The sequence below is a fragment of the Lepidochelys olivacea genome (genome assembly GCF_965140295.1).
Source record: "Lepidochelys olivacea isolate rLepOli2 genome assembly, chromosome: 2".
NCBI classification, from domain to species: domain Eukaryota; kingdom Metazoa; phylum Chordata; order Testudines; family Cheloniidae; genus Lepidochelys; species Lepidochelys olivacea.
In genome coordinates, this window is record NC_140412.1 from 231,074,024 (window position 1) to 231,086,093 (window position 12,070).

The 12,070-nt window shown below is 44.2% G+C and overlaps 1 protein-coding gene across 1 annotated transcript in view; it reads left to right on the top strand.

Moving 5' to 3' along the window:
- LOC311516790 (macrophage mannose receptor 1-like) overlaps positions 1 to 12,070 on the top strand; it is a gene marked incomplete at both ends in the record, with an annotated part of 70,151 nt that overhangs the window by 14,930 nt on the left and 43,151 nt on the right. The window contains 4 exon segments of the mRNA XM_084621128.1: positions 6,124 to 6,532; positions 8,411 to 8,584; positions 10,831 to 10,995; positions 11,912 to 12,025. Coding sequence (XP_084477254.1) covers positions 6,124 to 6,532; positions 8,411 to 8,584; positions 10,831 to 10,995; positions 11,912 to 12,025 — 862 coding nt within the window.

Genomic DNA, 12,070 nt, shown 5'->3' on the forward strand with positions numbered 1-12,070 from the left:
GGCCAAGCAGAGACAAAAGGGGATTATCTTGTGAATTGCAGGGTTTTTTTGCCTGGAGGCAGGGTACTTAACTCCTGCAGGGAAATTCACAGTCTTCCAACCCAGAGGTTTTTTTTTCTTTTCTTCCTAAAAGTAAATAGGGGGGGTGTGCTCTACCCATTTGCCTGGAGACAAAAGTGGCAGGGTTTTTTTTAGGATTTTGATTTTTTTTGTTTTGTTTTACAAGGAGCACAGGTTTGAAAAGAATTTTTTTTTTCTTTGGGCTGGGTAAGCAAGTAGTTGGAGGTTTTTTGCTTTAATTTGGGCCCAGAGCAGAGACAAGGGGATTGTCTTTTTCTGTAGGCTGACAATCACTATCAGAGAATAGGTATTCTATTCCAGCACAGCAAAATTTTACAGCCAAGTTTTGTTTGTTTATTTCTAAACCTCGGGTGTAAAGTTAGTTAAAAACAGAGAGGTTAGAATGGCCAAATCCTCAGCTCGACTACAGCTGGAATTAGCCAAATTTCAGGCTGAGGAAAAACAAAGGGAACATGAAAGACAGATAGAACTCATGCAGCTGAAGAAGGAACAAGAAAGGGAGGCAGAACAACGCCAAGAGGCTGCCCACAAGAGGGAAATGGAGGCAAGGAAGCATGTGGAGGAGGAGAGGGAAAAAGAGAGGAAGCATGTGGAGGAGGAGAAGGAAAAAGAGAGGAAGCATGTGGAGGAGATGGAGAGGATAAAGGCCCAGCAGAATATACCAACAAACCCTAGCAATCCTTCTCCAGGTACCACTTCCCATCCCAGAAAGTTCCCCACCTACAAGGCAGGTGATGATACTGAGGCCTTCTTAGAAAACTTCGAAAGGGCCTGCCTTGGGTACAACATCTCTACTGACCAATACATGGTAGAGCTGAGGCCGCAGCTCAGTGGACCCTTAGCTGAGGTGGCAGCTGAAATGCCTAAAGAACACATGAACAAGTATGAACTGTTTAAATCCAAGGCGAGAGTCAGAATGGGGATAACACCCGAGCAGTCTCGTCGGAGGTTCAGAGCCCTAAGGTGGAAACCAGACATGTCATTTACCCGACATGCCTACCACATTGTAAAACATTGGGATGCCTGGATATCAGGAGCAAGTGTTGAATCTCCAGTAAATTTGCCCTTCCTAATGCAAATGGAACAATTCTTAGAGGGTGTTCCCGAGGAAATAGAAAGATACATCCTAGATGGGAAACCCAAAACTGTAATTGAGGCAGGAGAGATTGGAGCCAGATGGGTGGAGGTGGCAGAGAAGAAGAAAACTGGTCGCAGTTGGAGCGGAGACCAGAAGGGACCACCCCAGACCACACCCTATTACCGGGGGCCGCCCAAAGCCCCACCTACCTCCCAAAGAACCCTCCAGACCCCTTATCGTCCCACCACCCCGTTCTCCAGCAACCCTCCTCGCCCCAGTGACCCGTCAGCTGGACGATGTTTTAAGTGTAACGAGCTGGGGCATGTAAAGGCCAACTGCCCCAAGAACCCCAACAGATTACAGTTCATTGCACCGGAATCACACCAGAGGTCCACAGGCCCAGATACCTCCCAGATACCCTTGGAACGGAGGGAAACTGTGAGTGTGGGTGGGAAGAAGGTCACCGCGTGGAGGGACACCGGAGCACAAGTGTCAGCTATCCATGCTTCCTTAGTGGACCCCAATTTAATCAACCCAGAGATCCAAGTGACGATTCAACCCTTCAAGTCCAACTCTTTCAATTTGCCTACAGCCAAGTTGCCTGTCCAGTACAAGGGCTGGTCAGGAATGTGGACTTTTGCAGTCTATGATGATTATCCCATCCCCATGCTGTTGGGGGAAGACTTGGCCAATCATGTGAAGCAGGCCAAGAGGGTGGGAATGGTCACCCGCAACCAGGCTAAACAAGCCGTGAGGCCTAGCTCTGTTCCGGAAACTTCTATCAGGACCCAGTCAGAGGTGATGGACCTGGACCCCAGGCCAATGTCTGCAACAGCAGTAGTGGATCCAGTCCCAGAGACCCAGACGGAACCAGTCCCAGAACCGGAACCAGCCGAACAACCAACACCAGACCCCGTGTCAGCACTGAATCCAGTACTTGCAACCTCAACACCAGAGGGCCCCACCGAACCTGAACTGGCAGCAGCCGATAACCCTACACAAGAGGCTCAGCCGGAGCCTGAATCCCAACATAGTACACCAGCGGAGAGCGGTTCACAGTCAACAGAAACAGCTCCATCCCCTATATCGCTTCCAGAGGGACCAAGCCTAGGTCCACAATCCCATGAGGAACTGATGTCTCCAGCATCAAGGGAACAGTTCCAGACCGAACAAGAAGCAGATGAAAGCCTCCAGAGAGCTTGGACGGCGGCACGGAGCAACCCACCGCCTCTCAGCTCCTCTAATCGATCCAGGTTTGTTGTAGAAAGAGGACTTTTATACAAGGAAACTCTTTCTGGGGGACACCAGGAAGACTGGCATCCTCAGAGACAGTTGGTAGTTCCAACTAAATACCGGGCCAAGCTCTTGAGCTTAGCCCATGATCACCCTAGTGGCCATGCTGGGGTGAACAGGACCAAAGACCGTTTGGGGGGGTCATTCCACTGGGAGGGAATGGGCAAGGATGTTTCTACCTATGTCCAGTCTTGTGAGGTGTGCCAAAGAGTGGGAAAACCCCAAGACCAGGTCAAAGCTCCTCTCCAGCCACTCCCCATCATTAAAGTTCCATTTCAGCGAGTAGCTGTGGATATTCTGGGTCCTTTTCCGAAAAAGACACCCAGAGGAAAGCAGTACATACTGACTTTCATGGATTTTGCCACCCGATGGCCGGAAGCAGTAGCTCTAAGCAACACCAGGGCTAAAAGTGTGTGCCAGGCACTAGCAGACATTTTTGCCAGGGTAGGTTGGCCCTCCGACATCCTCACAGATGCAGGGACTAGTTTCCTGGCAGGAACTATGAAAAACCTTTGGGAAGCTCATGGGGTAAATCACTTGGTTGCCACTCCTTACCATCATCAAACAAATGGCATGGTGGAGAAGTTTAATGGAACTTTGGGGGCCATGATACGTAAATTCGTAAATGAGCACTCCAATGATTGGGACCTAGTATTGCAGCAGTTGCTCTTTGCCTACAGAGCTGTACCACATCCCAGTTTAGGGTTTTCTCCATTTGAACTTGTATATGGCCGTGAGGTTAAGGGGCCATTGCAGTTGGTGAAGCAGCAATGGGAGGGATTTACACCTTCTCCAGGAACTAACATTCTGGACTTTGTAACCAACCTACAAACCACCCTCCGAACCTCTTTAGCCCTTGCTAGAGAAAACTTACAGGATGCTCAAAAAGAGCAAAAAGCCTGGTATGATAAACATGCCAGAGAGCGTTCCTTCAAAGTAGGAGACCAGGTCATGGTCTTAAAGGCACTCCAGGCCCATAAAATGGAAGCATCATGGGAAGGGCCATTCACGGTCCAGGAGCGCCTGGGAGCTGTTAATTATCTCATAGCATTCCCCACCTCCAACCGAAAGCCTAAGGTGTACCATATTAATTCTCTAAAGCCCTTTTATTCCAGAGAATTAAAGGTTTGTCAGTTTACAGCCCAGGGAGGAGACGACGCTGAGTGGCCTGAAGGTGTTTACTACGAAGGGAAATGTGCTGGTGGTGTGGAAGAGGTGAACCTCTCCATGACCCTTGGGCGTATGCAGCGACAGCAGATCCAGGAGCTGTGCACTAGCTACGCGCCAACGTTCTCAGCCACCCCAGGACTGACTGAACGGGCATACCACTCCATTGACACAGGTAATGCTCACCCAATTAGGGTCCAACCTTACCGGGTGTCTCCTCAAGCTAAAACTGCTATAGAACGGGAGATCCAGGATATGTTACAGATGGGTGTAATCCGCCCCTCTGAAAGTGCATGGGCATCTCCAGTGGTTCTAGTTCCCAAACCAGATGGGGAAATACGTTTTTGCGTGGACTACCGTAAGCTAAATGCTGTAACTCGCCCAGACAACTATCCCATGCCACGCACAGATGAACTATTAGAGAAACTGGGAAGGGCCCAGTTCATCTCTACCTTGGACTTAACCAAGGGGTACTGGCAGGTACCGCTAGATGAATCTGCCAAGGAAAGGTCAGCCTTCATCACACATCTCGGGCTGTATGAATTTAATGTACTCCCTTTCGGGCTGCGAAATGCACCCGCCACTTTCCAAAGACTTGTAGATGGTCTCCTAGCGGGATTAGGAGAATATGCAGTCGCCTACCTTGACGATGTGGCCATATTTTCGGATTCCTGGGCAGACCACCTGGAACATCTACAAAAAGTCCTTGAGCGCATAAGGGAGGCAGGACTAACTGTTAAGGCTAAGAAGTGTCAAATAGGCCTAAACAGAGTGACTTACCTTGGACACCAGGTGGGTCAAGGAACTATCAGCCCCCTACAGGCCAAAGTGGATGCTATCCAAAAGTGGCCTGTCCCAAAGTCAAAGAAACAGGTTCAATCCTTCTTAGGCTTGGCCGGTTATTACAGACGATTTGTACCGCACTACAGCCAAATCGCTGCCCCACTGACAGACCTAACCAAAAAGAAACAGCCAAATGCTGTTCAGTGGACCGGAAAGTGTCAGAAGGCCTTTAACAAGCTTAAAGCGACACTCATGTCTGACCCTGTACTAAGGGCCCCAGACTTTAACAAACCGTTCCTAGTAACCACAGATGCATCCGAGCGTGGTGTGGGAGCAGTTTTAATGCAGAAAGGACCTGATCAAGAATTCCACCCTGTAGTGTTTCTCAGCAAAAAACTGTCTGAGAGGGAAAGCAACTGGTCAGTCACTGAAAAAGAATGTTATGCCATTGTCTACGCTCTGGAAAAGCTACGCCCATATGTTTGGGGACGGCGTTTCCACCTGCAAACCGACCATGCTGCACTAAAGTGGCTTCACACCGTCAAAGAAACTAACAGAAAACTTCTTCGGTGGAGTTTAGCTCTCCAAGATTTTGATTTCGACATCCAACACATCTCAGGAGCTTCTAACAAAGTGGCTGATGCACTCTCCCGTGAAAGTTTCCCAGAATCAACTGGTTAAAATCGTCCTTGAGATGTGGAAAATATTGTTAGTCTTTATGTACTTGGTAGTATATTTAGAGATGCATGTGTCTTATTAACTCTGTTTTCCTAGAGCTCCAGGAAGAAATCCCAGCCAGTGTTTCACCCTAGCTGAGATTTGGGGGGCGTGTCATAAATATAAAGGGAAGGGTAAACCCCTTTGAAATCCCTCCTGGCCAGGGGAAAGCTCCTCTCACCTGTAAAGGGTTAAGAAGCTAAAGGTAACCTCGCTGGCACCTGACCAAAATGACCAATGAGGAGACAAGATACTTTCAAAAGCTGGGAGGAGGGAGAGAAACAAAGGGTTTGTGTGTCTGTCTGTAGTCGTCTTGGCCGGGGACAGAACAGGAATGGAGTCTTAGAACTTTTAGTAAGTAATCTAGCTAGGTATGTGTTAGATTATGATTTCTTTATATGGCTGAGAAAAGAATTGTGCTGAATAGAATAACTATTTCTGTCTGTGTATCTTTTTTGTAACTTAAGGTTTTGCCTAGAGGGGTTCTCTATGTTTTTGAATCTAATTACCCTGTAAGATATATACCATCCTGATTTTACAGGGGGGATTTCTTTATTTCTATTTACTTCTATTTTTTATTAAAAGTCTTCTTGTAAAACACTGAATGCTTTTTCATTGTTCTCAGATCCAAGGGTTTGGGTTTGTGGTCACCTATGCAAATTGGTGAGGCTTTTTATCCAACATTTCCCAGGAAAGGGGGGGTGCAAGTGTTGGGAGGATTGTTCATTGTTCTTAAGATCCAAGGGTCTGGGTCTGTAGTCACCTAGGCAAATTGGTGAGGCTTTTTACCAAACCTTGTCCAGGAAGTGGGGTGCAAGGTTTTGGGAAGTATTTTGGGGGGAAGGACGCGTCCAAACAGCTCTTCCCCAGTAACCAGTATTAGTTTGGTGGTGGTAGCGGCCTGTCCAAGGGGTAATATTTTGTACCTTGGGGAAGTTTTGACCTAAGCTGGTAAAGATAAGCTTAGGAGGTTTTTCATGCAGGTCCCCACATCTGTACCCTAGAGTTCAGAGTGGGGGAGGAACCTTGACAATAATAAAGACCTCAAGCGCTGCATACAGGCTCACAGTTCTAGCTCCATCACAACTGCCTTTTGCAACCAGGATACTGAGTCACAAAAATACAGGTGGGTCTCTGATCACCAGCTTATGAGTGTAGCATTGAGGCTATGCTTGGGAGTGCCTTCAAAGAAAGACCAGGTGATGATCACTCTGTATCCCTGTAACAAGACAAGTGAACTCCAACACTGGGAATGCAGAAATGAAACCCTTCTTGCAATCCAAGGAGAAGATTTGTTTTTTAACTCTGGCAGCAGAGAAAAAGGAAATCTTATGCTGCAGAAGGAATCAGGTGTGAGGAGTAAGTGGAAGATCTATGGAACCACAGATGATTTGTGCTCTCAGGGCTATGAAGGTGTCATAAATATAAAGGGAAGGGTAAACCCCTTTGAAATCCCTCCTGGCCAGGGGAAAGCTCCTCTCACCTGTAAAGGGTTAAGAAGCTAAAGGTAACCTCCCTGGCACCTGACCAAAATGACCAATGAGGAGACAAGATACTTTCAAAAGCTGGGAGGAGGGAGAGAAACAAAGGGTCTGTGTCGGTCTGTATGCTGCTCTTGCCAGGGACAGAACAGGAATGGAGTCTTAGAACTTTTAGTAAGTAATCTAGCTAGGTATGTGTTAGATTATGATTTCTTTAAATGGCTGAGAAAAGAATTGTGCTGAATAGAATAACTATTTCTGTTTGTGCATCTTTTTTGTAACTTAAGGTTTTGCCTAGAGGGGTTCTCTATGTTTTTTAATCTAATTACCCTGTAAGATATCTACCATCCTGATTTTACAGGGGGGAGTTCTTTATTTCTATTTACTTCTATTTTTTATTAAAAGTCTTCTTGTAAAAACTGAATGCTTTTTCATTGTTCTCAGATCCAAGGGTTTGGGTCTGTGGTCACCTATGCAAATTGGTGAGGCTTTTTATCCAACATTTCCCAGGAAAGGGGGGGTGCAAGTGTTGGGAGGATTGTTCATTGTTCTTAAGATCCAAGGGTCTGGGTCTGTAGTCACCTAGGCAAATTGGTGAGGCTTTTTACCAAACCTTGTCCAGGAAGTGGGGTGCAGGGTTTTGGGAAGTATTTTGGGGGAAAGACGCGTCCAAACAGCTCTTCCCCAGTAACCAGTATTAGTTTGGTGGTGGTAGCGGCCAGTCCAAGGACAACGGGGGGAATATTTTGTACCTTGGGGAAGTTTTGACCTAAGCTGGTAAAGATAAGCTTAGGAGGTTTTTTCATGCAGGTCCCCACATCTGTACCCTAGAGTTCAGAGTGGGGGAGGAACCTTGACAGAAGGTAAAGTCTGAAAATTAATCTTTTCATTGTTCTGAACTAATTTATTTGTGTATGTGTCAGAGTAATTTGATTTATATTCATCTGATCGTATAATCAGCCACACTCAGTTCTCCTGTGAGACTATGGTAGAGCATGACTGGTGGTTTATACATCCCAATCCTGCAAATACACTCTTCACTTTACACACGAATCATAACCATGATATCATTTGTTCAGCACCATGAAGGAAAAATGTGTTGTCTGTAAAGCAAAAATGGAATTAGATTATTTTTAATTATTAAGTGTAACTCTTTTAGTCTATTCAGCTGCAGTATACGTGCTAGTAAATTGCTTTGTAGTTACTGGATGAGAGGCACAAATTTATCTCTGCTTACTTCACACTTCAACGTTGATGGCCCATTAATATCAGAAAAGAAAATCAATTCTGTGTACAGTTCCTCCAAATGCTTTAAGTGACTTTAGAAGATGAAAAGTCCTTTTAAGGGTGAACTGAAAAGATATTTACTTAAAAATATACAATTATTAAAAATGAAGGTATATGAGGAACACAATTTTTTCAGTTTAAAGAAACTAATCTTAATATGAATTTAGTGAAAATAAGTAGGTGCTTCCACCAGCTCATGAGTATGAGTTCTGAAGGTTCAGTTTCCAGCTGCCAGGATGCATCCGTTGAAGTGAGCTGTAGCTCATGAAAGCTCATGCTCAGATAAATGTGTTAGTCTCTAAGGTGCCACAAGTACTCCTTTTCTTTTTACTGAACAAATGTATAAGTCACACAGTGTTTCCTGGACTGTCTTATGCTGCTCTGAGAGTAACAGTGGGCCATCAGTGACCATGCATGCAGTGGCCCTCCCACATGTGATACAGAGGATTAGAGAGTTGGGCACTCAAGCTTCCTTATTTTTATTACTATTTCTATACTGACTTCTATCATTTTGTATCCTCAGATTTGTTTACATTGCTAGGAAATGCCAATGGGGCACCCTGCGTATTCCCTTTCAAGCTGAGTGGTAAATGGTATGCTGAGTGTACAGATGCTGCCAGGTCAGATGGCTTGCTCTGGTGTGGAACAACTGCAGACTTTGACACAGACCAATTGTGTGGATTTTGCCCATTAAAATGTAAGTTCTGAATGTTGATTTAGAATATATAATAGCACAATATTTAGGAAACAGAACAACACTGTTGAAATGTCACTGACAGCGTTATGTTCACAAGACAAAACTTGAACTGATTTATTTTGCATCATCCTCTACCTCCACCCTATAACATTTCTTACAGGGCACTAATGTAAAATCTAGTGCAATACAAGGTAGTCATATAAAATATTACCTGTGTGCATCTATAATTATAGAAAAAGAACTCTGGTTAATTGGGGACTGTTATCAACTGCAGAGTTTTGAGCAGCATCTCTAGGCAACTCTAAATTCTACTGTAGTCAGCATAAAACCACCAGTGTAACAGGCAGCCACTATCAGGGTATGTCTTCACTACCCACTGGCTCGGCAGGTAGTGATTGATCTATCGGGGATTGATTTATTGCGTCTTGTCTAGACGCGATAAATCGATTCCCGAATCGACACCTATACTCCACCTCGGCAGGAGGAGTAAGCAGAGTTGACGGGGAAGCTGCCGCGGTTCACTTGCCACCGTGAGGACAGCAAGGTAACTCAAACTAAGATACTTCGACTTCAGATACGCAAATAGCATCGCGGAAGTTGAGTATCTTAGTTCGAACCCCCGCCCCAGTGTAGCCCAGGCCTCCGTTGCCTCAGGGGCTATTTCCCTCACTGCCAGCTATGGATAGCAGTAGTATATCACCTCTCCATCTTTGGCAGGCCTGCTGTGTTGGAGTTGCAGGTTGGGTGACCAGATGTCCTGATTTTATAGAGACTGTCCTGATATTTGGGGCTTTGTCTTATATTGGTGCCCATTTCTCCCCATCCTCTGTCCTGATTTTTCACACTTGCTATCTGGGCACCCTAGACATAGGAGCTGGCTATGCTAGATGTATATCCCCTTGGGAGATGTCAGCAGTCTCCTGCGTGGCACAAAGAGAATGGAATGGGACACAGAATCTGGGCCAACATGAGTAAGGGTTGTAGAATGAGGCCATTACAATCGTCCTGGAAAGCCACATACTCAGTTGACAGCCATATGTAGGGTCAGGAAGGAATTTTCCCAAGGTCAGATAGTCAGTGACCTTGGATTTTTTTCACCTTTCTTCACAGCATGTGGGTGAAGGTCACTTGCCAGGATTATCTGGTGTAGCTCACTTAATCATTTCCTGCCATTGCACAGGCCTCCAGCACTGGTGCACCTCGGTCCATCGTAGTCTCTGCCTGTAGCACATAGCAGTCTAGTCTCCTGTGGGTTGTAATACTTTGATTTTATTTCAGTTATTGTGCTTAGTGTGCTGGTACTGGGTGTTGGTGGTGGCGGCAGCCTGTGATTTACAGGAGGTTAGACTAGATGATCTCGTGGTCCTTTCTGGCCTTAAACTCTATGACTCTGTGACCCTATTAAAATGGATACATAAAATGGATACTGAGGTTAGAGAGAAGGTCACACTAGGAAGATGAACTATGAATTTGTAGAAGATAATGCAAATGCAATCTCAACCTTAATATTGCATCAATGTCATCATTTGCTGTTAATTTCCTTGCTTTTTCAGAATGAGAGAGAAAGTCAAAGACCAGATTCCCCAGTTTGCTCTGACTGTTTTGTGCCACTCCTGTGATGCAAAGCAGCTGTGAATTTGCCTTAACCAGCCAATGAACATCATAGTGCTGAATTTGGCCATAAAACTAAAAACCAGTAACTCCTTCCTGAGGGTGCAATGGCTGTTGGGTCAACTCTAATCCTTCCTTGGCCTGCCTGACCCCACCTCCCAAATATGGCAGCATGGGAATGCATAGGGAGCCACTCAAGAGTTGTGCTTTATCATGTATGACAGTGTAGATACTGTGGGCATGAACCCCAAATTCTCATCTATTCTCTACTCCTTGTTGTGGAACCATGTTAAATCTATTATGACTAGGGCTGTATAGTGCCATGGAGGAAGGAGCAGGATTTGCACCATTGTATTTCTTTCTTTGGGAGATTGTCACATTTGAGCTATGAAACTGAATATATCAGGTGAAATCTTGGCCCTGTTGAAATCAGTGGCTCATCCCATTGACTTCAGTGGGGTCAGGATTTAATCCATGGAGCAAAATAACAGACTCCCACTTTTAAAGAGAGGATTCTGTTTTCTCTGTTGGAACAGCGCGACTTTACAAGTACACTCACAGTTAAATTTTATCATTCATTTTATATGCATTAGTCATAATAAATGGCAACATTGCATCCCACTTCTCTCATGCAGATAATGAAACTCACAGATTTTGGACTACAGACCCTTTGACAGGCATCCACTACCAGATAAACTTCCAATCAGCTCTTACATGGCACCAAGTATGGAAAAGCTGTCAGCAACAGAAGGCAGAATTATTAAGTATCACAGAGATACATGAGCAAATGTATCTGAGAGGTGAATTACCAAAGCAATTCTGAGTGAAAACGAGTTATTTTTCTGTGTTGGATTGGATCACTAACTTTTTAGTGGTTTAATCACGTATTGTAATTAATAAGCGTATTGAATATTAGCAATATGTGCTAACGTGTAGGAAAAAAACCTAAACACAGAAAGTTATGTTTTTGAAACAAGATGTAGAATTACCATTCAAATGGCTTAGAAAGTATTTGATTCAATTCCCTTTACAGTAAATTCAAGGATTCCCATTGATTTAGTTGGGAGTTGGATCAATCTCAAAGAAAAGTAGTTCAGGAAATGTTCTTGATATGATAACACTGAAGGAAGAGATATTTTGTTCATATTACACTAGATATTGCCATTTATAAGCTTACAGTACTGGAAATTCAGCTGTTCCTCATATAGCAATTCCAATACATACAACATTCCGGGAATTTCCTTTCATATAAAGCACCTGACTGGATTAACCCTGTCAGCAGCTCACATAAATATTGTGCACATAAATATAGGCTCTTTTTGAATGAAGCCTTTGAATGATTGTGCATCAAAACTTAGAGTGAATTTAGCAATAAAAATATAATTTGCAGCACTTAATACCTTTCTTTGCCAAAGCTTATTGCAAACACTAAATGTTATGGTGAATGGCGTCAAATTCAGATCAAATAATAAGGTACTTGTATTTTTGTCATCCTCATCTCATAGATGACCAATAACTAAATTGCAATTAATGCTCAATTTTAAATAGTATATTTTAATAACAATTTAGCATATTTACTATGAGTCAACACAAAAAGCATGTTGACTTTTGGAAACCACTAAGCAGACAACTATTAGCTTCTTCAAAACATTGTGGCTGTAAAGTATTTTACAACAAATGTGTGATGATGTATTTTCATTTCTTTTGGTTCTTTAGATTTGATTGATAGGATGAGATCGGCTCTCTGGATTGGGCTTAACAGTCTGAATTTCAACTATGGATGGCAATGGAGTGGTGGCAGTCCTTTCAGATATTTAAACTGGGCTCTAGGTAGGGGTAATTTTTAGAATGGTTTTAAGGATGAAAATCTGCAGC